The sequence below is a fragment of the Macrotis lagotis genome, chromosome 5, assembly GCF_037893015.1.
Source record: "Macrotis lagotis isolate mMagLag1 chromosome 5, bilby.v1.9.chrom.fasta, whole genome shotgun sequence".
Classification (NCBI taxonomy): Eukaryota; Metazoa; Chordata; class Mammalia; order Peramelemorphia; family Peramelidae; genus Macrotis; species Macrotis lagotis.
The window spans coordinates 263,571,047-263,593,782 of NC_133662.1; the positions used below are offsets into that span (position 1 = coordinate 263,571,047).

The following is a 22,736-nucleotide window of genomic DNA, read 5'->3' on the forward strand; positions in this document are numbered from 1 at the left end:
AGAATTTCCCATACTACAAAAAGATCACAATTTCACCTTGAGATTTGAACCATTAAATTTCCCCAGAGCCTGAGAGTGATCGTGGATTATACATAGTATCATAATCCCTCATGGATTTGTAAAAATTGAGGAATACTGCCTCTAATATGTTTGGCATCTGGTAGAAAGAGAAAGGGAACTTTGAACTTGGGTCCAAATCTCTCTTTGCCATTTCCTACCTACATGACCTAGGTCCAAATCACTTCATCTCTTTGGGCTGATTCAGTTCCTTTGTCCAAGGGTCCTTGTCCTTGGAAGAGAAATTTAGTAAGAGCTTGACTTTAGAAATTAAAATCAACAGTGCTGGTGATACCTTCCCCCAAGCTGGTCTGGCTGCCTGGAAGCATTCGTCACATTTAACCAGAGTGTAGGAACCAACCCAGGTGTCACTTCCTGAGCCAGTATGTCCCAAGAAAGGGGTGTGTTCATAACCCTGCCCAGTCTGGATGAAGCCTGGAAGGCAAGAGGGATTTTGTGCAAACACCCTCACATCCAGGGCTACTCTACAGCAGTCTAACTATGGCCATATTCTACCCATTACCTTGTGTCCATTGTGACTCAGACAAGAAAGGGTGTGGGGCCCTTCCTGAAACTGGTTGCAGATAAGACTTTGTATTCTGTGGTCCCAAGGACATAGGCTTAGAAAGCAATCTTGGAGGTCATGGAGTCCATGTTATATTTTACAGTCAGGGAAACCAAGACTCAGAAAAGGAAGGGGCATATAGGAAAAGAGATGGGATTCAAATCTATGAAACTAAGAGTTCATATTTACATAGCTCTCTAAGGTTTACAAAGTCCTTTTGATACATTATTCTCACTTTATAGTGAGGGAAAATTGAGGCCCAAGAGGTAAGGTGGCTTAAGCAAATTTGCATATAAATAAATATTCATGTTTAAATATAAATATTATGTTTATTTATCAAGTGACCATCATTCAGCAAGTACTAATTATCTCCTTGTTCGGGGTGCCAACAAAGTAATGCGGATGCAAAGTCTGAAGAAGAAACAGTCCCTGCCCTCAGAGAGCCTACATTCTGGGAGAAGGCAGATGACTCCACCTCTAGATGGGATCTGCTCCAACCTTAACATCTGTCAGTTGATCTGAGGGAAAGTGATGCTTCTAAGACTTAAGAGGCCACCCCATTCCCATGCTTCATTTCATAGATGAAGAAACAAAGGCCCAGAGAGCCCAAGGGATTTGGCCAAGATAATATAAAATACCCCCAGGTAACAGAAACAGGATTCAAATGGTTTCAAATTTGGGCTGTCACCAGCCAACCATACTTGTCAGACATGAAGTAACTGAACCATAGATCAACAGCAAGACTGGGACCTAGATCTCCAGCTTCTGAGGATGGTGCTATCACTATAGACTATATCTGGTGCAGTCACCTGCCTGGGCTTTCTTGGATCCATCCTGCCAAGATTCCCAGGGCCTTCCTTCCATAGTGCTGGCCTATTTACAATCCTGCGGCTTCTTGTTCTGTTATGGGAAGAAATAAATAAGCTCAATCCCTTACCTGCTGGAGATGGGGGGAGGGGGCCTCAGTGCCTCATGGAGAGAGGTGACCATGTACTACCCAGGTGAGGCAAGGCTAGGATATCTGTATCCACAGCCCAGTGCCTTCCACTGAGAAGTACAAAATCTCTACCTGAAAGCTCTCTGACCTTCAGCCCCAGTTCTCCCCACCCCTGGCTGCCTGCCACCCTGCTCTTTTTTGCCTTGAACTTAGTGTTTACTTTCAGTTTTCTGTCTTCAATGTAACAGTCATCAAATACCGATGCAGTAGCACCAGCAATTCCAGCAGCAAATACCTTCAGAAAGCACAGTATGCCCTTTAGAGGGGACACCAAACACCTCTTTCCCAATATCTAAAGGGGTGTGGAAGTGTGTGTATGAGGCTGTGGGGGGTGGTGATGTCATGTACTCTGAGCAAGACTCTTTCAAACCTTCTCTGAGAGATACAGGATGGGTCAGTGCAAAGAAATACAGGATTGGAATCACAGAGCCTAGGTTCAAATGCTGGCTGTGACTTCAAGCAATATAAATAACCTCTGTTGGTCTCAGTTTCCTCATATGTTAAATGAGGAGATTAGAGTTGATAATCTTGGGGCTGCCTTCCAGGTCTCAATTTCTGCTCTTAACTTTTCCAAGGAAAGTTTCAAGATGAGGGAAAGCTTTAGAAACAGCGGGGATATTAGAGCTAGGTTAATCAAGCCCTCTGATTTTGTAGAGGAGGGGGGTGAAGGTCCAGAGAATGATGAATGGTCAGAGCAAAGTTAGGATCTGAACCTTGGTTGTCATGTCATAGGACCCTACCTCCAGAGCTGGAATGGAACTCAGAAGTCATTTAGTCTATCTCATTTTACAGATTCGTATACTGAGGCCCAGAGAACTGAAGAGACCTCAAGTGATACAACAGAGATTCAAACTCTAGAATTTGCTTCTAGATCCAATGCTCTTTTCACTACAAGCAGGGAAAACATTCATCTAGTATGTAGTCAAGAGAAACCCTGGGTTAAATCCTACCTTCACTACTTCTTGTGTGATCCTGGGTTAAGTCTGTGGGTCTTAAACTCCTCATCTGTAAAATGGAGATAATAACATTTAGGACCCCGCTTGGCAGGATAACTAATTCTAAGTCCCACATGAGGCCATGTTTCCTGTGAAGTGCTCAGTCAACCTTCCAAAACTAGATGCACTGAAGCAGGGTTGGGAGCTCAGTAGGGATCAAAAGGGAAACATGAACTCTAATGGTTTTTCACCAATGTACCAGGCTGCCAAGGAGGCAAAACTATTCCAAGTGGCACTGGCATTTTGGCCTGGCATGTAGTGCAGGATTTGACCAGGACCCTTTATTGGTTGCATCAGAACTTGCTGGTTCTGATCAAAAGCATGACTTCAGTGTTTTCTGGAATTTTTCCAGCTGCATGGAGCAGACGGGGGAGCTGGTTCCCAGAGGATCTGGAGCAAATAGTTACTTTGAGACAAAAGGAAGGCTAACTTGGAGGCAAAGTTGAGCCAACACAGTTGGCACCAGTGGATCTTTCAGAGATCTGGTGTCAGCAGTGCATTTGCTCATCTGGGTCAGAACATTCACAAACATCAAGACTGGTTTGATGAAAATGATGGAGTAAAACAGAAGCTGCTGAATGAAAAACGAGAACTCTGTAGGGTTTACCAGCAGGATCATTCATCCATTTCTAGTAAGGCAGCATTCAATTCCATTAAAAGTAAAGTACAAGGGGCAGCTAGGTGGTGTAGTGGATAAAGCACGGGCCCTGGAGTCAGGAGGACCTGGATTCAAATCTGGTCTCAGACACTTAATAATTGCCTAGCTGTGTGGCCTTGGGCAAGCCACTTAACCCCATTTGCCTTGCAAAAAAACCTAAAAAGAAAAAAGTACAAGAGAAGCTTAGGGAGATGCAGGACTCCTGGCTCAATAAGAAGGCAGAGGAAATTCAGTTTTACATAGATAGTAAGAAACCAAAAGGATTTTATGATGCCCTGAGGCTATATATCTATCTATCTATCTATCTATCTATCTATATATATATATATATATATATATATATATGCAAAAGACCTATAGTGCTTCTCAACTGCTCAGTGCTGATGGATCCACATTGATTAAAATAGTATTCTTAACAAATTGTCATCTATCATTACAGAAGCCATTGACTACCTCAAGTTGAAGTCAATCAGTCCCTATCTGAAATTCCAGCTGAAGAAGAGGTTTTGAATTCCATTAGGCTCCTTTCATGGGGCAAAGCACCTGGTACTGATTATATTTGAGCTGAGATCTACAAGTTGGGGGGGTGTCCATTGCTCATAGAACAGTTGACTGAAAATTTTCAGGTTGTATGGCATTTCAAGGATGGTGACCACCACAGGGGTGTTTCTCTCTCAGAGATTGTTGGTAAGATTCTTGCCAGAGTCCTTCTCAATAGACTGATCCTTCACCTGGAATAAGGTCTCCTCCCTGAAACTCAGTATAACTTCAGAAAGGATCAAGGCACAGTCGATATGGTATTTCTTGCTCCAGGAAAAATGTCAGGAGCAGAACAGAGGTCTGTATACAATGTTTGGATCTGACCTAAGGTCTTTGCTACTTTCAATTATGAGGATTTATGGAAAATTTAAAATTTGGTTTCCTCAGTATTGTATATCAGTCTCATAATGGTATGCTTGCCCAGGTTCTGGATAGTGGACGATTCTCTTGAGATTTCCCAATCACCAATGAAGGGAAATAAGGATGCTTTTTAGCATGATGTTTAAATCATGTTATTGATGCAGAGAAATAATGTAGAGAATTATGGAGGTATTGTTAATTGGGGGGAATCTAGGTGGCGTAGTGGATAGAGCACTGGCCCTGGAGTCAGGAGGACCTGAGTTCAAATCTGACCTCAGACACTTAACAGTTGCCTAGCTGTGTGACCTTGGGCAAGTCACTTTACCCCATTGCTTTAAATAAAGGGCCATTTGCTCCTGAGATGTAAACTGACCTTGATTGTTGTTTGTATCCTATCTCCCCTTGATGATGTTGTTTGTATCTTATCCTCCATTTTCCCCTTCACCTAAACTGGACTATAGATGCTGGATTGACAGGAAATGACATGTTGAACTTGGGGGTTGAGTACTTGGTTCAGCAAGGATCAGTACATGGCTTGCCATTAGAAGGTACCTGGCCCAAGCTGTAAGACCAGCCCTCAAGTGTCACCCTCTGTCCAACCTACCATAGAAGAATATTTTTAACAGGAAGCACCACAGCTTCTATGCTTTTTTCTCTTTTTCCTCTTCTTCCTCTTCTTTGACCCAGCAGGATGGGTTTTTCTAATGCTCTTTCTTTGTCTATTCTTAAGGTGGTTAGTGCTTTTCTAGGAGTTTCAATATATATATATATATATATATATATATATATATATATATATATATATATTGCTTCTGCAAGGCAAAATGGGGTTAAATGACTTGCCCATGGTCACACAGCTAGGTGCCTAAGGTTGGATTTGAACTCAGGTCCTCCTGACTCCAGGGCCAATGCTCTATCTACTGCACCACCTAGCTACCCCCTGTATATTTGTGATATTTTGCCATCATAAAATCCTAAGCAGTTTTAACATTCCTAGAGAGCATGTGAATTCCTTTGCCTTTTCAGTGGCCTTAAATCTTCTGTCTTCAGTCTCTAAATCTTTAATAATTGGCAACATTATCAAATGCTTTCACTAAGAATGAACATAGAACCAAGGTCAGCTACTGCACCCATGGCAGATTCTTCAACTTGAAAAGGCTACAAGCCAAGACCAAAGTGGAGGGAGTGTTGATGCAGGATCTTCGGTTTGCAGATGATGGTACCCTCAATGCAGCCTCTGAAACTGAGATATAAAAAAAATATGGATTAATTCTCTGCTGCTTGTGCTAACTTTGGCCTAACAATCAACACCTCCTCCCCACCCAAAAACACAGATGCTCCATCAGCCAACGCCACATCATCCTTATGTGGAATCATTGGTTACAGCAAATGGAGAAGTTCTGAGAACTGTGAATATGTTCACTTACCTTGGCAGTGTCCTTTCTAGGAAGGTATACATTGATAATGAGGTTGACACACTCATTGCCAGAACTAGCTCAGAGTTTGGGAGGCTGCGAAAGAAAGTGTGGGAGAGAAGAGATATTAGATTGACCATCAGACTGATGGTCTACAGAACTGTTGTGCTGACCTCATTGCTGTGTGCCCATGAAATCTGGACAGTCAACTAGTACCAGGCCAAGTAACTGAATTACTTCCATTTCGATTGACTTAAGAAGATGCTGAAAATCACCTAGCAGGAGAAGATACCAGCCACTGCCAAGCATTCAAACGTTACTAAAGAGAACACAACTACAGAGAGTTGGCCATGTTGTTTGAATATCAGATATATACTTGGCAAAAAGACTATTCTGTGGAGAACTCAAACAGGGCAAGAACTCCCAGGAGGGTCAGAAGAAGCAACATAAGGATGCTCTGAAGAACTTTGGAGACACAAGCCCAGGACCGCCCAGTATGATGGGGTATTCACACAGATTCTTTTTGTCCAACCTGGGGTAGAGCATCCCAAATTCATATTGATCTATTCGGTCACAGTTGGACACACTGTAATTTGTCTCTAATACTGTGATGTCATTTTGGTCCTCTTAGAAAATGAAGGACAAGAACCAATCCACCAATCAACCCAAAGAACCAGGATTTGAACCCATGGCTCCTAGGGCAGCACTAAAGGAATGACTAGAGGATCAAAGAATTATGGATCTAGGCAGATTTTGACTCACCTTGCCCCCCCAAAATAGAACAGACTGACTTTTGGGAGACATCTGTCCTAACCCCTTCATTTTACAGATGAGAAATCTGCTACTCAGAGATCCTACAGTCATAGATTGATCCTGAAAAGGAAGATTTCCAATGCAATCCCAGTGCCCTTGTTTATAAATGAGGATATTGGAAGGGCTGGAGGGAGCTCAGAGAACATCAAGGTCATCCTCAATTGTACCCAGGAGGAAACTGGACTTGTAGGGGCTTCAAGTGACTTATCCAAGGTCATTCAAGTAGGAAGTAGCAGTTAAGATTTGAACTCAAGTCTTTTTGCTTTTGAATGCTACATTCTTCTCCTATGATTTAATATGTGACCCAAGCAACCCACCCCCACACACCTGGAAATGACACCAAAGGAAAAAACTTTAGCAATAATGAGTATTACCTTCATATTTCTTTCCCCTGACTCATGCTGCTCTCATCTAGGCAAGACATCTCTAGGCAGGATCTATCTGTGGAAGTCCTTGCTTTCTGGATCTTCACCTTCTATCTCTGGTGGTAGTCATAGGAATGAGCTTTTGGGTGGGAATTTCTGCAGGCTGGAGGATCCTGAGTCAAGGTCCCGAAAGGAAGATTACTGGGATTTAATTTAATTTAATTCAATTCAATTCAATTCAATTCAGTTCAGTTCAATTTAATTCAGTTCAAATAGTTTAATCCAATACAGTTCAATTCAATTCAGAACAATCCAGTTTAGTTGAGTTGTCCAAGTCAGTCAATTCAGTTCAGTTCATCTGTTTAATTCACTTCAGCTTAGTTGGGCTGTTTAATTCACTTCAGTTCAGTTCAGTTGTTTAATTCAATTCAGTTCAGTTCGGCTGTTTAATTCACTTCAGTTCGGCTGTTTAATTCACTTCAGTTCAGTTTGGCTGTTTAATTCACTTCACTTCAGTTCAATAGTTTTTAATTCACTTCAGTTCAGTTCAGCTCTTTAATTCACTTAGTTCAGTTCAGCTGTTTAATTCACTCCAACCCAGGATAATCTGAATTCCATTCAGTTTAACCTGATACAGCTCAATTCAGATCAGTTTAGTTTGGCTTAATTCATTTGACTCCATTGGGTTTAGTTCAATTCAGTTTAACTCACTTCACTTCAACTTCAATGCCACTCATGTCAGTTCAGTTCACATCAGTTCAGTTCCACTTAACTGAATTTTTAAGATTGTGACTTTCCCAAGGAGCGGATGGGAATCACTACTGTCCCCTTTCCATCTATCCTGAAGTGACTCCCTCCTGTCCCTGCTGCTACCTCCCTTCATTAGAAAGGGAATGTCTGATCCTTTAGGGAACCCCATACATTTTAATAACTATTATTCCATTATACCAGTTTCAATCTTCTCCTTTTATGCAGAACCAAATGAAGTTCAGAGAGGGGAGATCATTTGCCCAGGGTCACACGTGAAATAAATGATCAGCACGTATCAGACTTTTCTTGGATCAACAAGACACTAGTTGCAAAAGCATCTCTCATCACCCTAGCCCAGGAAGGATGACCTTGCTTCATCACACCCTCAGGCCCACACATGACTCAGGTGTACACATAGGGGGTTAGGCCTGTTTCTCCTGGTCCCTGGAAATAAATGGGGTGGCAGAGCTGGGTGCCCCAGTGGATACCATTGCTGAAGGGTGGGGACTTGTCTCAGGTTTATGTAGGCACTGGCCCAAGATAGAAACGTGTGCCTTGGGTTGCCTCATTAAGTCACATCAAAGGACTCATTGAGGAGCAGCGTTCTCTGACAGTGTTGATTCCGGCCCCTCTTAGTGTCCCAGCACCAACTTTACAGGCAATCTTTATGAGCTGACGGGGCTTCCTGGACCTGAGGTAGGTCTTGCCATTTTCTGTGATTTTCCTTTGGTAGCAAAGCATTTGATCTTCCTTGGTGAAAACACTCTGGGTGACAAATCTCTGAGCTAGCCCCAGGATGGATGATGGATGCTCTTGTGAGCTTCTCAAGGGAAGGTTTGGTGCTTCCAAAGAACTCAGAGCTGGCCATTTCCTGTCTACTCACTGGCTTTTGCTGCCCTGAAGAACCCGAATTCATTCACTGGAATTTTCAGATGAGCACCTGGAAGATATCCCTGACCTGAACCAAGGGGATGTTTCAGCAGAAAGAAACCCAGCATAGCCTTTGATGGGATGGCACAGAGAAGGGGGGGGGGGGCTTAGCCTTATTTTGCTTGACCCTGGAGGGCAGAACAAGGCAGATCTAGGATGATGTCAAGGGAGCTATTCCAAAGTGGAGAGTGCTGCCTCATTGGGATCACTGAGTTAGAGCAGCAACTGGTCCAGTCCTCATGTTAGAGATAAAGAGGTAGAGACCCAGAGAAATTAGGGGATTCCCAGGGTCCTATCAGTAGCAGAAGATAGAATTGAACCCTGGACTTCTGGTGCCAAATCTAGAGCTCTTTCTACTTTACCTATATTGTCACCTAAGGTAGTGAGTTCCGCATGACTGAATGTTCTCAAGTGGAGACTGACAGCCAGTGATGGCATAAAAGGGATGCCTATCAACTATAGGTTGGGCTCCTGAAGGAGCCTCTGAGGGCTTGAAGGGAAGTTCCTTTGTACTCTTGCTGTCCAGTAAATAGTGCCTGGAAGGTGCTCATCCTAAGTGACTTCTTTTATGAGCCAAAAACCCCAAGTTCCACTATTGCTATTGTTTGTTGCTTTCATGGGCAGTTGGCTTCTCAGTGAGCTTGATGATGCCAGGTCATACTCATTTGGCTCATGTGATGCTAACATGAGGACTGATGGAAAAATTCCTATAAAAATAAGGGGCTGGATCTGATGACATCGAAGATCCCTTCCAGCTTTAGATCTAGGAACCTAAGTCACTTAATATCCCCATGTCTCAGTTTCCCCACCTATAAAATAAGGGAACTCTAATAAATAATCTCCAAGGTGCCTTCCAGATTTAAATCCATGATTTTATGATACTAGGTCATTTAACTGCCCCAAGTCTCAGTTTCCCCATCTATAAAATAAAGGGACTACACTGAATAACCTTTAAGTCTCAGCTCTGGATGTCTTCTTCTATTCCCTGAAGCAATCTACCTGGCCAATAGAGGAGGCTGATGATTTGGAGAAAGGTGGAAATAAGGATGAAACTTCTCCAGTGGATGGATGAGAGAAGACTATGGAGTCTTCTCTGGACAGTCAATGCTGGATTGTTTGGATGCCAGGTGTGAGTCAATAACCACTCAGCTTCATGACTCCACTTGAGTAGGAAAAGCTTGGACATCTCCTCTCGCCTCCTCTCCTCCCCACAAAGCAGTGATTTTACTACCCTTTTAATTAGCATCATAGACAAGCTGAGTTGGAAGGGATCTGAGAGATCACTTGGTCTGACTCCTTCACTTGAGAGAGAAGGAAGTTGCACTTGGGAGAGGTTAGCTGATCTGGCCAACAAGGTGATGAAATCATACCTGCTTGATCAGGGGAAGACTTCTAAGGGGAGTGGAGATATGACAGAAAGACTACTACACTTAGAATCAGAGGACCTGAGTTCAAATCCACCCTCAAAATGGGAACTGGGTGACCTTGTGTTGTGGGAGATTCAGTGTCTCCAATAGAGAATGAGAGTTAGTGAAAAGTGAACGAACTCATAATTCCTGGGATTTAAAACTGCTCAAGATTTGTCATAGGAAGCTTACAAAGCACACCGATGAAAACCTTTTCTCTTTCTAGAAAAACATTAAGCACTTTGAGGACAGGCTAGGTGAAGTTGGAGTGAGTGTGTGTGTGTGTGTGTGTGGAGAGAGAGAGAGAGAGAGAGAGAGAAGGGAAAGACAGCCAATAGGGCTGGCTTAGTCCAGCACAAGGCATGGGGGCCCATGGTTCTCCAGATACACCTAAGCTGGGAGCACGTGGTCTAAGAAAGAGATATGTAGCCATCCTTGCAAAGTGGAGGTAGAGTCCAGGAGAGAGAGAGAGAGAGAGAGAGAGAGAGAGAGAGAGAGAGAGAGAGAGAGAGAGACTGAGAGCCTGAGGAGGGGCTGACCCTTCTCTTAGATCACACTTCTGTAGTGCGTTGGTCAAAGGGTGACACTTGGGGAGTGCTTGGCTCAGCTATTCTCCAATAGGCAAGCTTCATACTGGTCCTTCTTGTCCCAAGGTGCATGACCTCTAAGTTCAACATGTCATTTCCTGACATGCCAGCATAAGCTTGACCCATCAGTGGGCAAGATCAGGTAGCTGGAAACTGGAAACTGGGGGAAGGGGGAAACTGTAGGAAAGGTGGACACTCCAAGGCTACTCCCATCCTGGAATGGAATCACTTTGAACAACAGAATTCCCAAGCTAGGTCACAATCTCTTCCCTGCAACCCTTGAACCAGTCCCTTCCAAGTGAGGGGCCTCAGTTTCCCCATCTGTAAAAAAGGGCTAGGCTCCATTCACTTTGAGGACCCTTCTAGGTCTGATGTTCTAAACACTCAAAGTAGTCATGGATCTTTTCTTGAAATGCCTTCAGGGTACACAGGTGGCATTTTAAGCCTTTGTAAGACAGACAGACTTTAAATGACAGCCCAGAATCTGGACTTTTTAGTGAGCTCATCTCAGGTGACAGGTTGGGAGCTGTTAGAAGGATTTCAGGGCCCATCTAATCTTACAGCCTCCTTTTGATGGAAGGAAACTGAGCTTGGGTTTGATCACCCACAAATTCTCTAATTCCTGTGGTTCCCTATTTGCCTCCAGGATCAAACATCAAGGACTGTCTAGCTCCCATTTTGAGGCCTTCACAACTCTTCCTTTTCCTACGTTTCCAGTCTCCCTATCATTTACCATTTATTTTTCTACAAAAATTATATGTAAAGCAAGATGAAGTTACTTGCTATTCCTCATACAAGTCAGGTTGTCTCCAGATGCCACACTTTTGCACTGGCTGCTCCCATGTTCTCCTTGCTCGTGGCCACGTGTTTGCCTCCTTAAAGACTCAGTTCAAATCCCCCCACCTTTCTCAGTCCCCCTCCTCCAGGATTGTACAGCTCTTTGCATGCATCAATTCCATTTGATTGTAAGCTCCCTGGGGGAAAGGACTAGGCTTTTGCCTTCCTTTTTAGCTTCAGCACTTAGCACAGAGCCCACACAAAGTAAATCCTTTCTCAGTGCTTGGGGGGCTACTCTCCTGGGGAGGAAGATAATTCCCACATTTCAAGTCCCATTCCCAGCATTTATTGGACGGATGGCCATAAACAAGACCTATAACCTCTCAGTGCATGCCCCAGATGACTCTCCAAGGCTACAGGTCACAGAGGAGCTTCCCATCTACAAAGGGTCAGTGCTTATCCTTAGTCTTGCTTACATCAAAGATAGCCCCTGGAGAGGCAAGGGTTGGGAGACAAGTCCTTACTTAGGTCAATGTCTTGGGCCCTCCAGGACTCCCATGTTATTTTGTTGCCTGGTAAGACTACTGCTTCAGTCTTGTGTTTGAGGCAGTAGATTTGGACAAATCAAACCAGGGGTCCCAGAAGATTGGGGAAGGCATGGAGAGTTCCTGAAGATGCCCTCAGTCCCTCTTCCCTTGGCATAGGAAAAGCTCTTCAAATATCTTTGAAGAGAAGGAAGCCAGATGTTTTGGGGAGGAAGACTTTAGATGTCCACCAGAAGGGGAGGAAGTCCCCTGAACTGTCCCTTGGTGGCCTTCTACTGTCCACTTCCTTTCCTGGCTCCCAGCTGCTTCCTATCCTCTCTTTCTGTTCTCTCTAGCCCCATGGATACACCTCCAGTGTTACAGAGGGAGGGGTTGTTTCACAGAGGAGACCAGGTCTACAGGATCCCGGCCCTGCTTTATCTAGAGCAACACCACACCTTCTTGGCATTTGCTGAGCAGAGGGTCAGCCAAGCTGATGAGAAGGCCAAGAATATTGTCCTGCGCAGAGGAAAATACCAGGCCTCCACAAACCAGGTGAAGGTAAGGAGGGCGGGGCTTGGGAGGCCAGGAGCTAATGAAGGAACCCCAGGATCGGGAATGGGGATCACTGATATTTCTCAACCTGCATGAATTTGGGGTGGGCACTGCAGATACCAAGAAAGAAGAGTGACTGCTGAGGAAGCTGAAGATTCCCCCAAGGTCACCCAATATATTCTACATATGAAGACAATATGTTGTCTCTGCTAATGGAATATAAACTCCCTGAGGGCAAGCACTGTTGCCTTTTTGTCTCTTTCCACAATCCAGAAAGTATAGTGTCTAGCAGATCAATACTTCTCAGTGACCTGAAATGAGAAAGGGGAGGGTCAACCGAGATCCAGCTAGCAATGCTGCCTTCAGCCTGCAGAGGTTCACGTGTCCAGGTCCAGGGCAATGCCCCTCACCTCTGTCCTGGCCAGTCCATATGAGGAGGAGGGTGTTTAGTCACATTTCCACAAGGCAGAGGGCCTCAGGAGGGGAGGGAGAACCAGGGTCTTGAGTCATGGCAATAGAAGATAAAGACCTGGAGAAGATTCAGGGGAAATGAAGGCTGGGGCTAAATCTGGCAAGGACTGCCATTAGGAAGCACTTACATTCTGTAAATATTTTGATATATGTTTGTATTTATTAGACAAAAGCAATAAAAACAATAAAATAGCCAGGCACCCATTGACATCATGCTCCAAGGATTATGAAACTCCCACCCTCTGCTCTCATTTGGTGCTCACAACCACGCTGGGAGGTGGGTGCTTTTCAGATCTCCCTTTTAAAGATGAAGAAATGGAGACTGAGAGGGGTTAAGTGATTTTCCCCAGGTCAAACAGCATGAGACACATTTAGGTCCAGTGCTCTAGCTACTGCGTCCCCTAACTGCCTAGGTAGGTTCTCCCTCAAAGAGGGAGAAAAGTAACTCACAGGCAGGATTTGAACCCAGCTCTCTCCAGACTCCTAATCTAGTTTCTTTCCACATTGTCCTCTCTGTGTCATATGGTGACCTTCATCTACCTGAACCCAGAGGGCAGAGAAATGGGTAGATGGGATTCCCAAAAACCTCTCTTGGACTCAGGACCACAGTGTGATTTCTTGTCTTCTCTTACCTCTTCTGACAGTGGAAAGAGATGGAGGTGGTGAGGACAGCTCAGCTGCCAGGCCACCGTTCCATGAACCCCTGCCCTGTGTATGATGAGGCCACGGGGACCTTGTTTCTTCTGTTCATAGCCGTCCAGGGCCTGGTCTCTGAACAACACCAGATCCAGACCAGGACCAATTTGGTGCGCCTGTGCTGTGTGACCAGCGAGGACAATGGGAAGACCTGGAACCCTGTCACAGACCTCACAGATTCCGCTATTGGGTCTGCCCACAAGGAGTGGGCCACTTTTGCCATTGGACCAGGTCATGGTCTACAGCTACACAACCCCACTCAGAGTCTGGTGATCCCAGCCTATGCTTATCGACTCATTGGGCCTGAGAAGCCCACTCCCTATGCCTTCTGCTTCCTCAGTAATGACCATGGGAAGACGTGGGAGATGGGGAATTTTACAACCATGGAGAACACCTTGGAGTCTCAAGTGGTAGAAGTGAATGGTCATGGACAGAGGGTCTTATACTGTAACTCTAGAAGCACCCTCAGGACAAGGGTCCAGGCAGTCAGCTCCAATGATGGTGTGGATTTCCAGCATGCTCAACAGATCAAGAAATTGTTTGAACCACCACATGGCTGCCATGGAAGTGTGATTGGCTTCCCTAATCCTACCAAGAAGATCTTGAGTTCTGTAGACACCTGGGTACTTTACTCCCATCCCACAGATCCCTTAGAGCGGAAGGATCTGGGTGTGTATCTTAATAGGAATCCCTTGGATCCAGCAGGCTGGACCAAGCCAGCCATTCTAGCAAGAGGCCCCTGTGCTTACTCAGACCTCCAGTACATGGGGCCAGGTCCCAGTGGATCACCCCAGTTTGGCTGCTTGTTTGAATATGAAAATTATGATAAAATCCTTTTTATCATGTTCACCCTTGAGCAAGCTTTCTACTCCTGATCCCTCATATTGACTGTCCCCATACTTTGTTTTATTCCCTCAACTTCTACCCAAGACCCTCAGGAGGCTTCCCATCACCCATTACCAGCGGCATCCAAAAAATCAAGGAAATCCTGCTTGAGAAAAGGTTGTGTTCATCTCCTCTCCTATAACTCCTTTCACCAGTCCTAGAACTTTTCATATCAAAATGCCTGGGATGTCTCCTCTATTAGCATAGAAGTTCCTTGAGGGCAAGGATTGTCTTGCCTTTGGTCTTTGTATCCAGTGCCCTCAGCTCAGGGCTCTTCAGAACCATTTAATAAATACTTTTTCATTCATTCATTCATTCATTTGTTCATTCATGCACTCTTTCATTCCAAGTGACAAGGACCTGGATACTTGGCCATACATGTTCCTTTTGTTCAAGGAGATCTTCATAATAAACTGATCTCATCTAGTCTTTGTTATACACAATTCTGCCATGGTGCCCAAGGTGATGACAGTTGTACCAGGGCAGGGTTATCTTTTCTGTTTTTATCAGACACAGTTAGTTCCATCAGGGACATGATAAACTTGAGGTGGAAAGCAATCAAAGCAAGGATGGATCCATCTAGCCATCTAGTCATCATCTAACCATTCATCCATTCATTAAACAAATATTTTTCAAGGGCTTGCTATGTACAAAATCCTGTATTAACCATTAAGGTTCATTTGAAACTTTGATGGACTGCCTGCCCATGTGACTTTGGGCAAGTCATTTAACCTCTTTTAGTTTCTTCATTTGCAAAATTAAAACATTAGGCTACATGAAAAATCGGGAAAGGCCTCCTGAATATGATAGAGATACTGTTCAAAAACATGGAGATGTGAGATTTAATATTGCTTATGGGGCAAACTGACAAATGGGTCATTTGACTTCAGTGTTGAGTATATGGGGGTAGTAATGTACAGTAAGAGAGGAAAGGTGTTGTGACCAATTAAAAGTCAAATATAAGTTGGCATTTTATCCTGAGGCAATGAAAGTCACTGAAGCTTTTGAGAAGGAGAGTACTGGTCAGATTTTAGGAATATCAGTTTGACAGGATGGACTAGAAAAGTGGGGAGAGCCTAGAGGAGAGGGACTATTCTGGAAACTTCCATATCTCATGTTCATATTCCACATTAGCCAATGTCTTGTGTCTCTTTGTGTGTGATATTTGAGATAAAAATCTACCAGATGACAGAAAAAGAAAATAAAACCCAGAGCTTTACAGAAATCATAGAAACAGATTTAGAACAAGGACAAGTCTTAAGAGACCATCTAGTCCAACTCCATTTTACATGTGAGGAAATAATCCTAAGAAGTCATAGACAAGACCATAGGATCATAGAATTAGAGCAAGAAAGGCTAACTACTGCAATCCTATCTGTTGGTAAGAGTTGATGAGCAACAAGCCAACCCATACCCACGGAGCATAAGTGACTTGACCAAGTTCACTCACATAGGAAGTGGTAAATTTGGTCTTTGATGATCTCAGGGAGACATAAAGGTGATGGAAGGATTCAGTTGTCCCCCTCACTAGGGCAAGCTAGAAAGGAGCTGTGGAGAGCCCTCCAAACTGAGACAGATCTCTGTTTTATTGCTGTTTGTCCTTTTGGAAGATCAGTAACATAATGGGGTCCTATCCTAAGTCCTAGTGAATTGTACCTAAGTGAGGCAGAGTTGTGCAACGTCTTCATACTCAATCCTCTTCCAGAGTCCTCAAAGACCAGTAGCAAAACATAAGTCAGGATGACTGAGAATGGACTAGGAGGCAACAGATGATCTAGGTGTCTTCTATGCCTGACCAAGCCTCTCGGTGCTTGCTCCAGCCACCTTCGTGGACATTGGAACAAATTGTTCTCAACCACTCACTCTTGCCAAAAGAAGTCTTCACATACTTGGGATAGATACTCCCCTTTAATTAAAAAAATTACTCTCAATCTGGTTTACTCCAACTGTTGAGATGGTTTTACTAGAATATGGCTGATGAGCATGTTATAGTTTCTTGGAGCCACAGATGATAGTTGATGAAGGTGGAAACCAAAGGTAGATGAGCAGTCCTGAATAAGGTTCAGCCAACCCTCCCACCAAAGGTGCTAGTGCTCCCTGAACACTCAGACACCCATACAGCCATTGATGACCCCCATTTCCTCCTCCACCCAAGTTTAAGTAACCACCTCTATTACTTGTAACAGACCCTCAGCCTCACCTTCACCTCAACTCTCTCCTGATTCCATCTCTCTCTACTCTCCTGTCACATTGAGACTCTCAGAAACCTCTGAGGTGGTATTCTTCTCTCCCCATTGGTGACTTCTTCCATGAGTCTGCGATGTTGGGGGGGCACCTAAGCCATCCTTCCATAAACTCTTTAATCTTCCTCAGTGGGGTGCCTGAACTGATTTCCTTCCCCTCCACTTTTCTGGTGCTCTTTCCTATATAGTCTTCCCATTAGAATGTAGATTCCTCAAAGTCACGATCAAGGCTGCTGGCTTACTTGTGTCCCTAGCATTTAGCCCATTAATTGGCTCATAGTATCTAACTATCCATCCACCATCCACCTATCCATTTATCTATCTGTGAACCTCACCATGCTGCTTCCTGTGTGAGTTAAAACCTCCCAAGGTAAAAGGTTGGTTGCTTTAGGTCTTAGATCACTGTCTGATCCTCTATCTTCACCCCATAACTGCTGCGAAGGATGGGCCCAAGATCTGTGAGGATGGCTACTTAAAAGCCTAGGAGAGATTTGTCCCTTCTCCATGACCTGGCTCCAGAGACATAAGTTTCTAGGCCTATTCTCTCAGGGTGGGCTTAGGCTGTCTGGAATCAACAGCACCTCCACTCAGTCTTGCTATTCTTTCTTGGATAAATTTAGAAATCAGCCCTAAAAACATTCCAAATTTGGTCTGTGGAGTCTGTTTGTTTCAGATCAAATAAATGAGGACTTTACTCTGAACCCCAACTGTAAAAGTCTAAATCTGTCACCTGACTTCCTTCCCAAGTGGCCAGGGTCCAGGTCATGAGTTTTGGCATTGACACCAGCTAGTGCCTATCTTTGGAAAACTTGACAGTAAGTTCCATGCTTCTGCCCTTACTGTGGTGCCAAGTTCGCCTGGCATTGCCTTGCCATGGTTCTTTTGAGACAGAGAAAACCCAAGTCACATTTAAAATGATCATTATGGATGTTATTGTTGTTATCATTGGCAATTGCCTTCCCTGTAAACTTGATACCAAGTCTCGCTCCTTTGGCTCACATGATGTGAACCTGAGGGCTGATGGAAAAATGCCCTGAAAAACAAAGCTATTGTACTTGACAGTATCTAAGACTCCTTCTAGCTTTAGATCTATTTTCCTAAGGTACTTAATATCCCAATACCTCAATTTCCCCCCCCCTTATAAATTGAGAGAATTGCAATAAGTCGTTCTAAGGTCTCTTCCATATTTAAATTTATGATTCTATGATTCTAGGTCACTTCCCCAAGTCTCAGTTCTCCCATCAACAAAATAAAGGGACTTCAATGAACAACCTCTAAGGTCCCTCTTATCTCTGAATCTATTCTCCTATTACCTGAAGTAAAATAACTGACCAAAGACGAAACTGCTGGTTTGGAGGAAGGTGGGACTTAAGGATAAAACCTCCTGAGTGGATGGCCAAGGAAGTCCAGTCGGCCTTCTCCAGACAATGTTTCTCTGGATTCCAGAACTGGAATGTGGGCAGGTATGAATCAATATCCAACCAATGTCTTGGTTCTAGATGAGTAGGAAAGGCTTGGAAATATCCTCTCCCCTTCCTCTCCCCCGCCAAAGGCATTCTTCTAAGAGCCTTTTAATTAGTATCATAGATAAACTGAACTGGAAAGGACCTGAGAGATCATTTAGTTGACTCCCTTATTTTATTAAAAACGAAGTTAATTGATCTAGCCTAGATAGCAATGGCACTAGTACATGTTTAATCTGGGACAGACTACCAAGAACAGACTCCCCCCACCCCAGATCATTAAGAAAAGGCATTTATTTTTACCATAAAAATGTAATCTGGAATAAACATAACTTTTATAACCCCAAAGTTACAATTACTTTAAAATATTCCCAAACTTTATTGAGAAGCAAAAGATTATAAAATTTTATGAGTTTGCAGTCTTGAATCTGTAGAAAACTCTGCAAATGAAATAATTTAGCAAAGCATATTTTTTAAAGATTTTATTTATTCTGAGTTTTACAATTTCCCCCCCAATCTTGCTTCCTTCTCCCCACCCCCCCCCCCACAGAAGGCCATTTGCCAGTCTTTCTTTTCTTTTCTTTTTTTTTCAGTCTTTCTATTGTTTCCATGGTATACACTGATCCAAATTGAATGTGATAAGAGAGAAATCCTATCCTTAAGGAAGAAACAGAAAGCATAAGAGATAGCCAGATCAGGCAATAAGATATCAGGTTTTTTTCAAAGCATCTTTAAAAAAAAATAGGAACACACTAATTTGTACCAGAAATAAAACCTTTTACCTAATGTTTTGCTCTCTATTTTAATTTGTAAAAATCAGTGTTTCAGAAGTAATGAAACATCGCTAGGTCACCTTGTCCCATCCTCCCAATTACTGAAATGTTTAAAAGTAGAGTGCATTTGCATTTTCAATTTTAAAAAAATTCTGGGGATGGCTAGGGGGTGCAGTGGGCAGAGCCCTGGCCCTGGAGTCAGGAGGACCTGAGTTCAAATATGTCCTCAGACACTTAATACTGACCTAGTTGTGTGGCCTTGGGCAAGCCGCTTAAAATACATTGCCTTGCAAAAACTAAAAAAAAAGAATTCTGCCTACATTTCATATATGGCTTACTCTGTCATGTTCACTTTGCTCCTACCTCTTTCCACCACTCTCCCTGTTTTTGAATCCATTAATACAAAATACAAATCAAACTAGCAAGTTCTTTTTTCCCCTGCCCTGTAAGTTTTTATGGTTTTTCATAGCAATTAACACTTGGCAACTTATTTCAAATTCAATTAAATCTGCCCTTTTTCTGTAATACATGTTGACTTCATTGAAAGATAAAGAATTTTTAGTCAAGATTTTTTACAAGTCTTTTAAAAGTTTTTTTTTATTTAAGGCACTGGGGTTAAATGACTTGCCCAAGGTCACACAGCTAGGCAATTACTAAGTGTCTGAGGCTGAATTTGAACTCAGGTCCTCCTGACTTCAGGGCCAGTGCTCTATCCACTCTGCCACCTAACTGCTCCAGTCAAGATTTTTTTATAGAGTTATGTATTAAGTCTGGAATTCTTAAACTGTCAGTCTAAGCATTTCTTCTGATTAAAAAAGCACTGGATAGGGTAGCTAAGTGATGCAGCGGATAGAGTACCACACTTAATGCTTAGCTGTGTGACCTTGGGCAAGTCACTTAACCTCATTATCTTGCAACACAAAAAACAAAAAAAAGCACTGGTGACATTAAAGCTATCAGATCAAAAATATTTAAAGGCAAAAGGGAAAGCTAATGAAAAACAAATTACCAACACACTTGAAACTATAGCACAAATAATTATGCAATCTTAAAAAAAAAGGAAATAAATTTCCACTGTAACTGTGTTTCCTAAGTAGAGACTCCATTTTCTTAAGGTGGTTAAAAAGTCAAGTTTCAGAAGTTCTCGCTGGTCCCCGACTATCCTTCAAGGGCTGTCCTTTACTTCCTGCTTTGGGTACTTAAATGTTTGCTCAGGGACTAGAATCTCACTTGTTGACTGCACAATCCTCCCCAGACTTCTATCCAACGCCTACCCTTCGGGCTGTAGGACCTCCGGTACTGAGAGCTTTGGGAGTTGTATTTTCTCGGTAAGGACTATGACTTTGTAAGTGTCTTCACTGCGGTTGATTTTCATCCTCTTTATTGGCATCCTTTCTGTGCTTGCTGTGATCCCTTTTCTATCCCTCCTCAGCCCTCCTGTCTCTACTGGACTGGCTTTTGCCATTACATGCTTCTCTATTAGAGTGATCTTGCTCAAAAGATGAATCTTTTTTGAACGTGGTCTGATCTCAATCACCCTTTGGCAGGACTAGAAGAGAATAATGAGCGTTTTGTTTTTCTGTATAGCTTTCATTTGTAATAGAGTCAAATTTCTTTCCATCTTTGCACTGACCATCTTCACTTAAGTTTCCATTCACATATTTGGAATGAAAATGAATCTCCAGATTTGATAACTTTTCTTTTCAACAGATCTGAATTGGCTGACCCATGAGGGAGTGCAAGGAGACAGAAGTCACAAGGCTTGAGGACACAAATGTATAACAGAGCAGAATGAGATGCCATTGCTTCTCCCTTGTTCTGCTGTGTCTCATCCATTTTCTCACTCAACACTATGTTTAACAGCCACTCCCTCAGTTTTCTCTTTCCTCTGGAATCCTAGAGTTCACCTTTTCCCTCCTCTCCCCCTCCATTCCTCAGTTCACCTTCCTGAAGTTCTCTCTTCCAATCCTTGAAGGTGGATTCTTTTCTTCTTTTTGGTCATATTCTAGTCATCTGAGCAGTTCTACAATGAATCTGATTGAGGGAAACAATAATGTTCTCTCCTCTTGCCCTTTCTTCTGCTCTCCTACTTGTACCTTTTTTCTGATTTTGACAAGCTTCATAGTCTTTTTATTTTTGTTCTCTTTTGTAGCTTCTCTTCTAGTTCTTTCCTCTTCCCAACTCCTCTAATTCTTTGTTTTCTTTCTTCTTCCTTTTGCCTTTCTTTAGCTTCTTTTTTTTTTTTTTAACATTTCTGCCCTTCTCTTTGTGGTCCAAGTTCTTGAAGTCTCTGCCTTTCAAGTTGTCATTTTTTAAATTGAGGCATCACTAAGATCTATAGCCGAGTCCAATTAATCTACTTTTCAGCAGAATCTGACCCTCCACTAGAAACCAGGAGTTCGACCCAAATGTAGACTTCTAAGGGGTAAGAAGATATGATGGAGAGATCACTGGGCTCAGAGTCAGAGGACTTGAGTTCAAATTCACACTGTCTCCTGGGTGACCATGGACTACTCCCTTCCAGTGGAGAACTTCAGTTTCCTCATCTGGGTTGGGCTCCATCCTCTCTGAAGACCCTTCTAGATCCAATGTCAATTGTCAAGAAACATTTCTTGAAATGCCATCAGAGGACATGGATGACATTTTAGGCCTCATGAGACAGACTTTAAATTACAGCACAGCATCTCAATCTTTTAGGGAGCCTGTCTCAGGTCACAGGTTGAGAACTGTTAGAAGGAATCTCAGAGTCCATCTAGTCCTATCTCCTTTTGAAGAGAAGAAAACTGAGCACAGATCGGATCACCCACAAAATCCCTAATTCTTGTGGCTCCTTATTGTCTTCAAGACCAACAATTAAGGCCTGTCTGGCTCCCATTAGCTTCTTCACAATTCTGTGCGTTTCTGCCGATCCAGCCTCCCTACCCTTTACTGTTCTTCAACTCTATCATCAAGTAAGACAGAGCTACTCGCTGTTCCTCACACAAGTCAGGCCATCTCCAGACTAGATTTTTGCATTGGTTGTTCCCCATGAAGCCTCACTACTACCTCCTGGCTTCTTTGGAGATTCAACTCAGAGCCCACTATCTTTTCTCAGTCTCTGTTCCCCAGCCCCTCCTTCCTTCCTCTCCCCCTTTGCCTTCATTCTCCTCTGAGGATTGTACAGCTCTTGGCATGTCAGCAACTCCATTTAATTGTAAGCTCCTTGAGGGAAGGAACTAGGCTTTTGCCTTCCTTTGTAGCCTCAGCACTTAGCACAGAGCCTAATACAGAGTAAGAACTTGGTCATTGTAGTAGTTTGATAAGTAGGAGGATTCCCACATTTCTAGTCCCATCTCCAGCACTTATTGGATGGGTGGCCACAAAAAGACTTGTAGCCTCTCAGTGTGTGCCCCCAGCTGACTCTCCAAGGCCACAGGTCACAGAGGAAGCTGCCCATCTACAAAGGCAGGTGATGTTTGGTCTGCTCTATACCAAAGAAAGCCCCTGGAGAGGCGAGGGTTGGGAGAGGAGTCCTTACTTAGGTCAATGTCTTGGGCCCTCCAGGACTCCCACGTTATTTTGTTGCCTGGTTAGTCTAGTGCTTCAGGCTTGTGATGGATACAGTAGATTTGGGCAAATGCAGCTAGAGGTCCCAGCAGACATGGGGAAGGCATGGAGGATTTCTCAAGATGCCCCAAGCCCTCTATAGAGACAGTCACACCTGGGAGGGTCTGGAGAATTCTAAAGAAGGCTTGTAGAATATCCCAGAAGGGAAGGAAGCCAACAAGGAGTGAGAGAGCTCTGTTGGATTCAGTCATGGTTTGTGAGTGCCTGGAGGACCCAGATGGTTTTGGGCTTTCTTTGAACCAACAAGTATTCCTTAAACTCTTAATATCCCCAAGGAGCTGATGGCAGATGGACTAAATGCAACA

At 43.4% G+C, this 22,736-nt stretch overlaps 1 protein-coding gene and 1 pseudogene across 1 annotated transcript; one reads left to right on the forward strand and one right to left on the reverse strand.

Annotated features, from left to right (window-relative positions):
* The first annotated feature begins 5,363 nt into the window (after nt 1-5,363).
* LOC141490203 (sialidase-2-like) lies at nt 5,364-14,508 on the forward strand. The gene is made up of 3 exons (XM_074190438.1): nt 5,364-5,377; nt 12,096-12,300; nt 13,410-14,508. The coding sequence occupies exons 1-3, from the start codon at nt 5,364-5,366 to the stop codon at nt 14,334-14,336; spliced, it is 1,146 nt and encodes a 381-aa protein (XP_074046539.1). The 3' UTR covers nt 14,337-14,508.
* Nucleotides 14,509-20,043: 5,535 nt separating this feature from the next.
* On the reverse strand, nt 20,044-22,622 carry LOC141489550 (A-kinase anchor protein 17A-like; annotated as a pseudogene).
* Nucleotides 22,623-22,736: the final 114 nt, after the last annotated feature.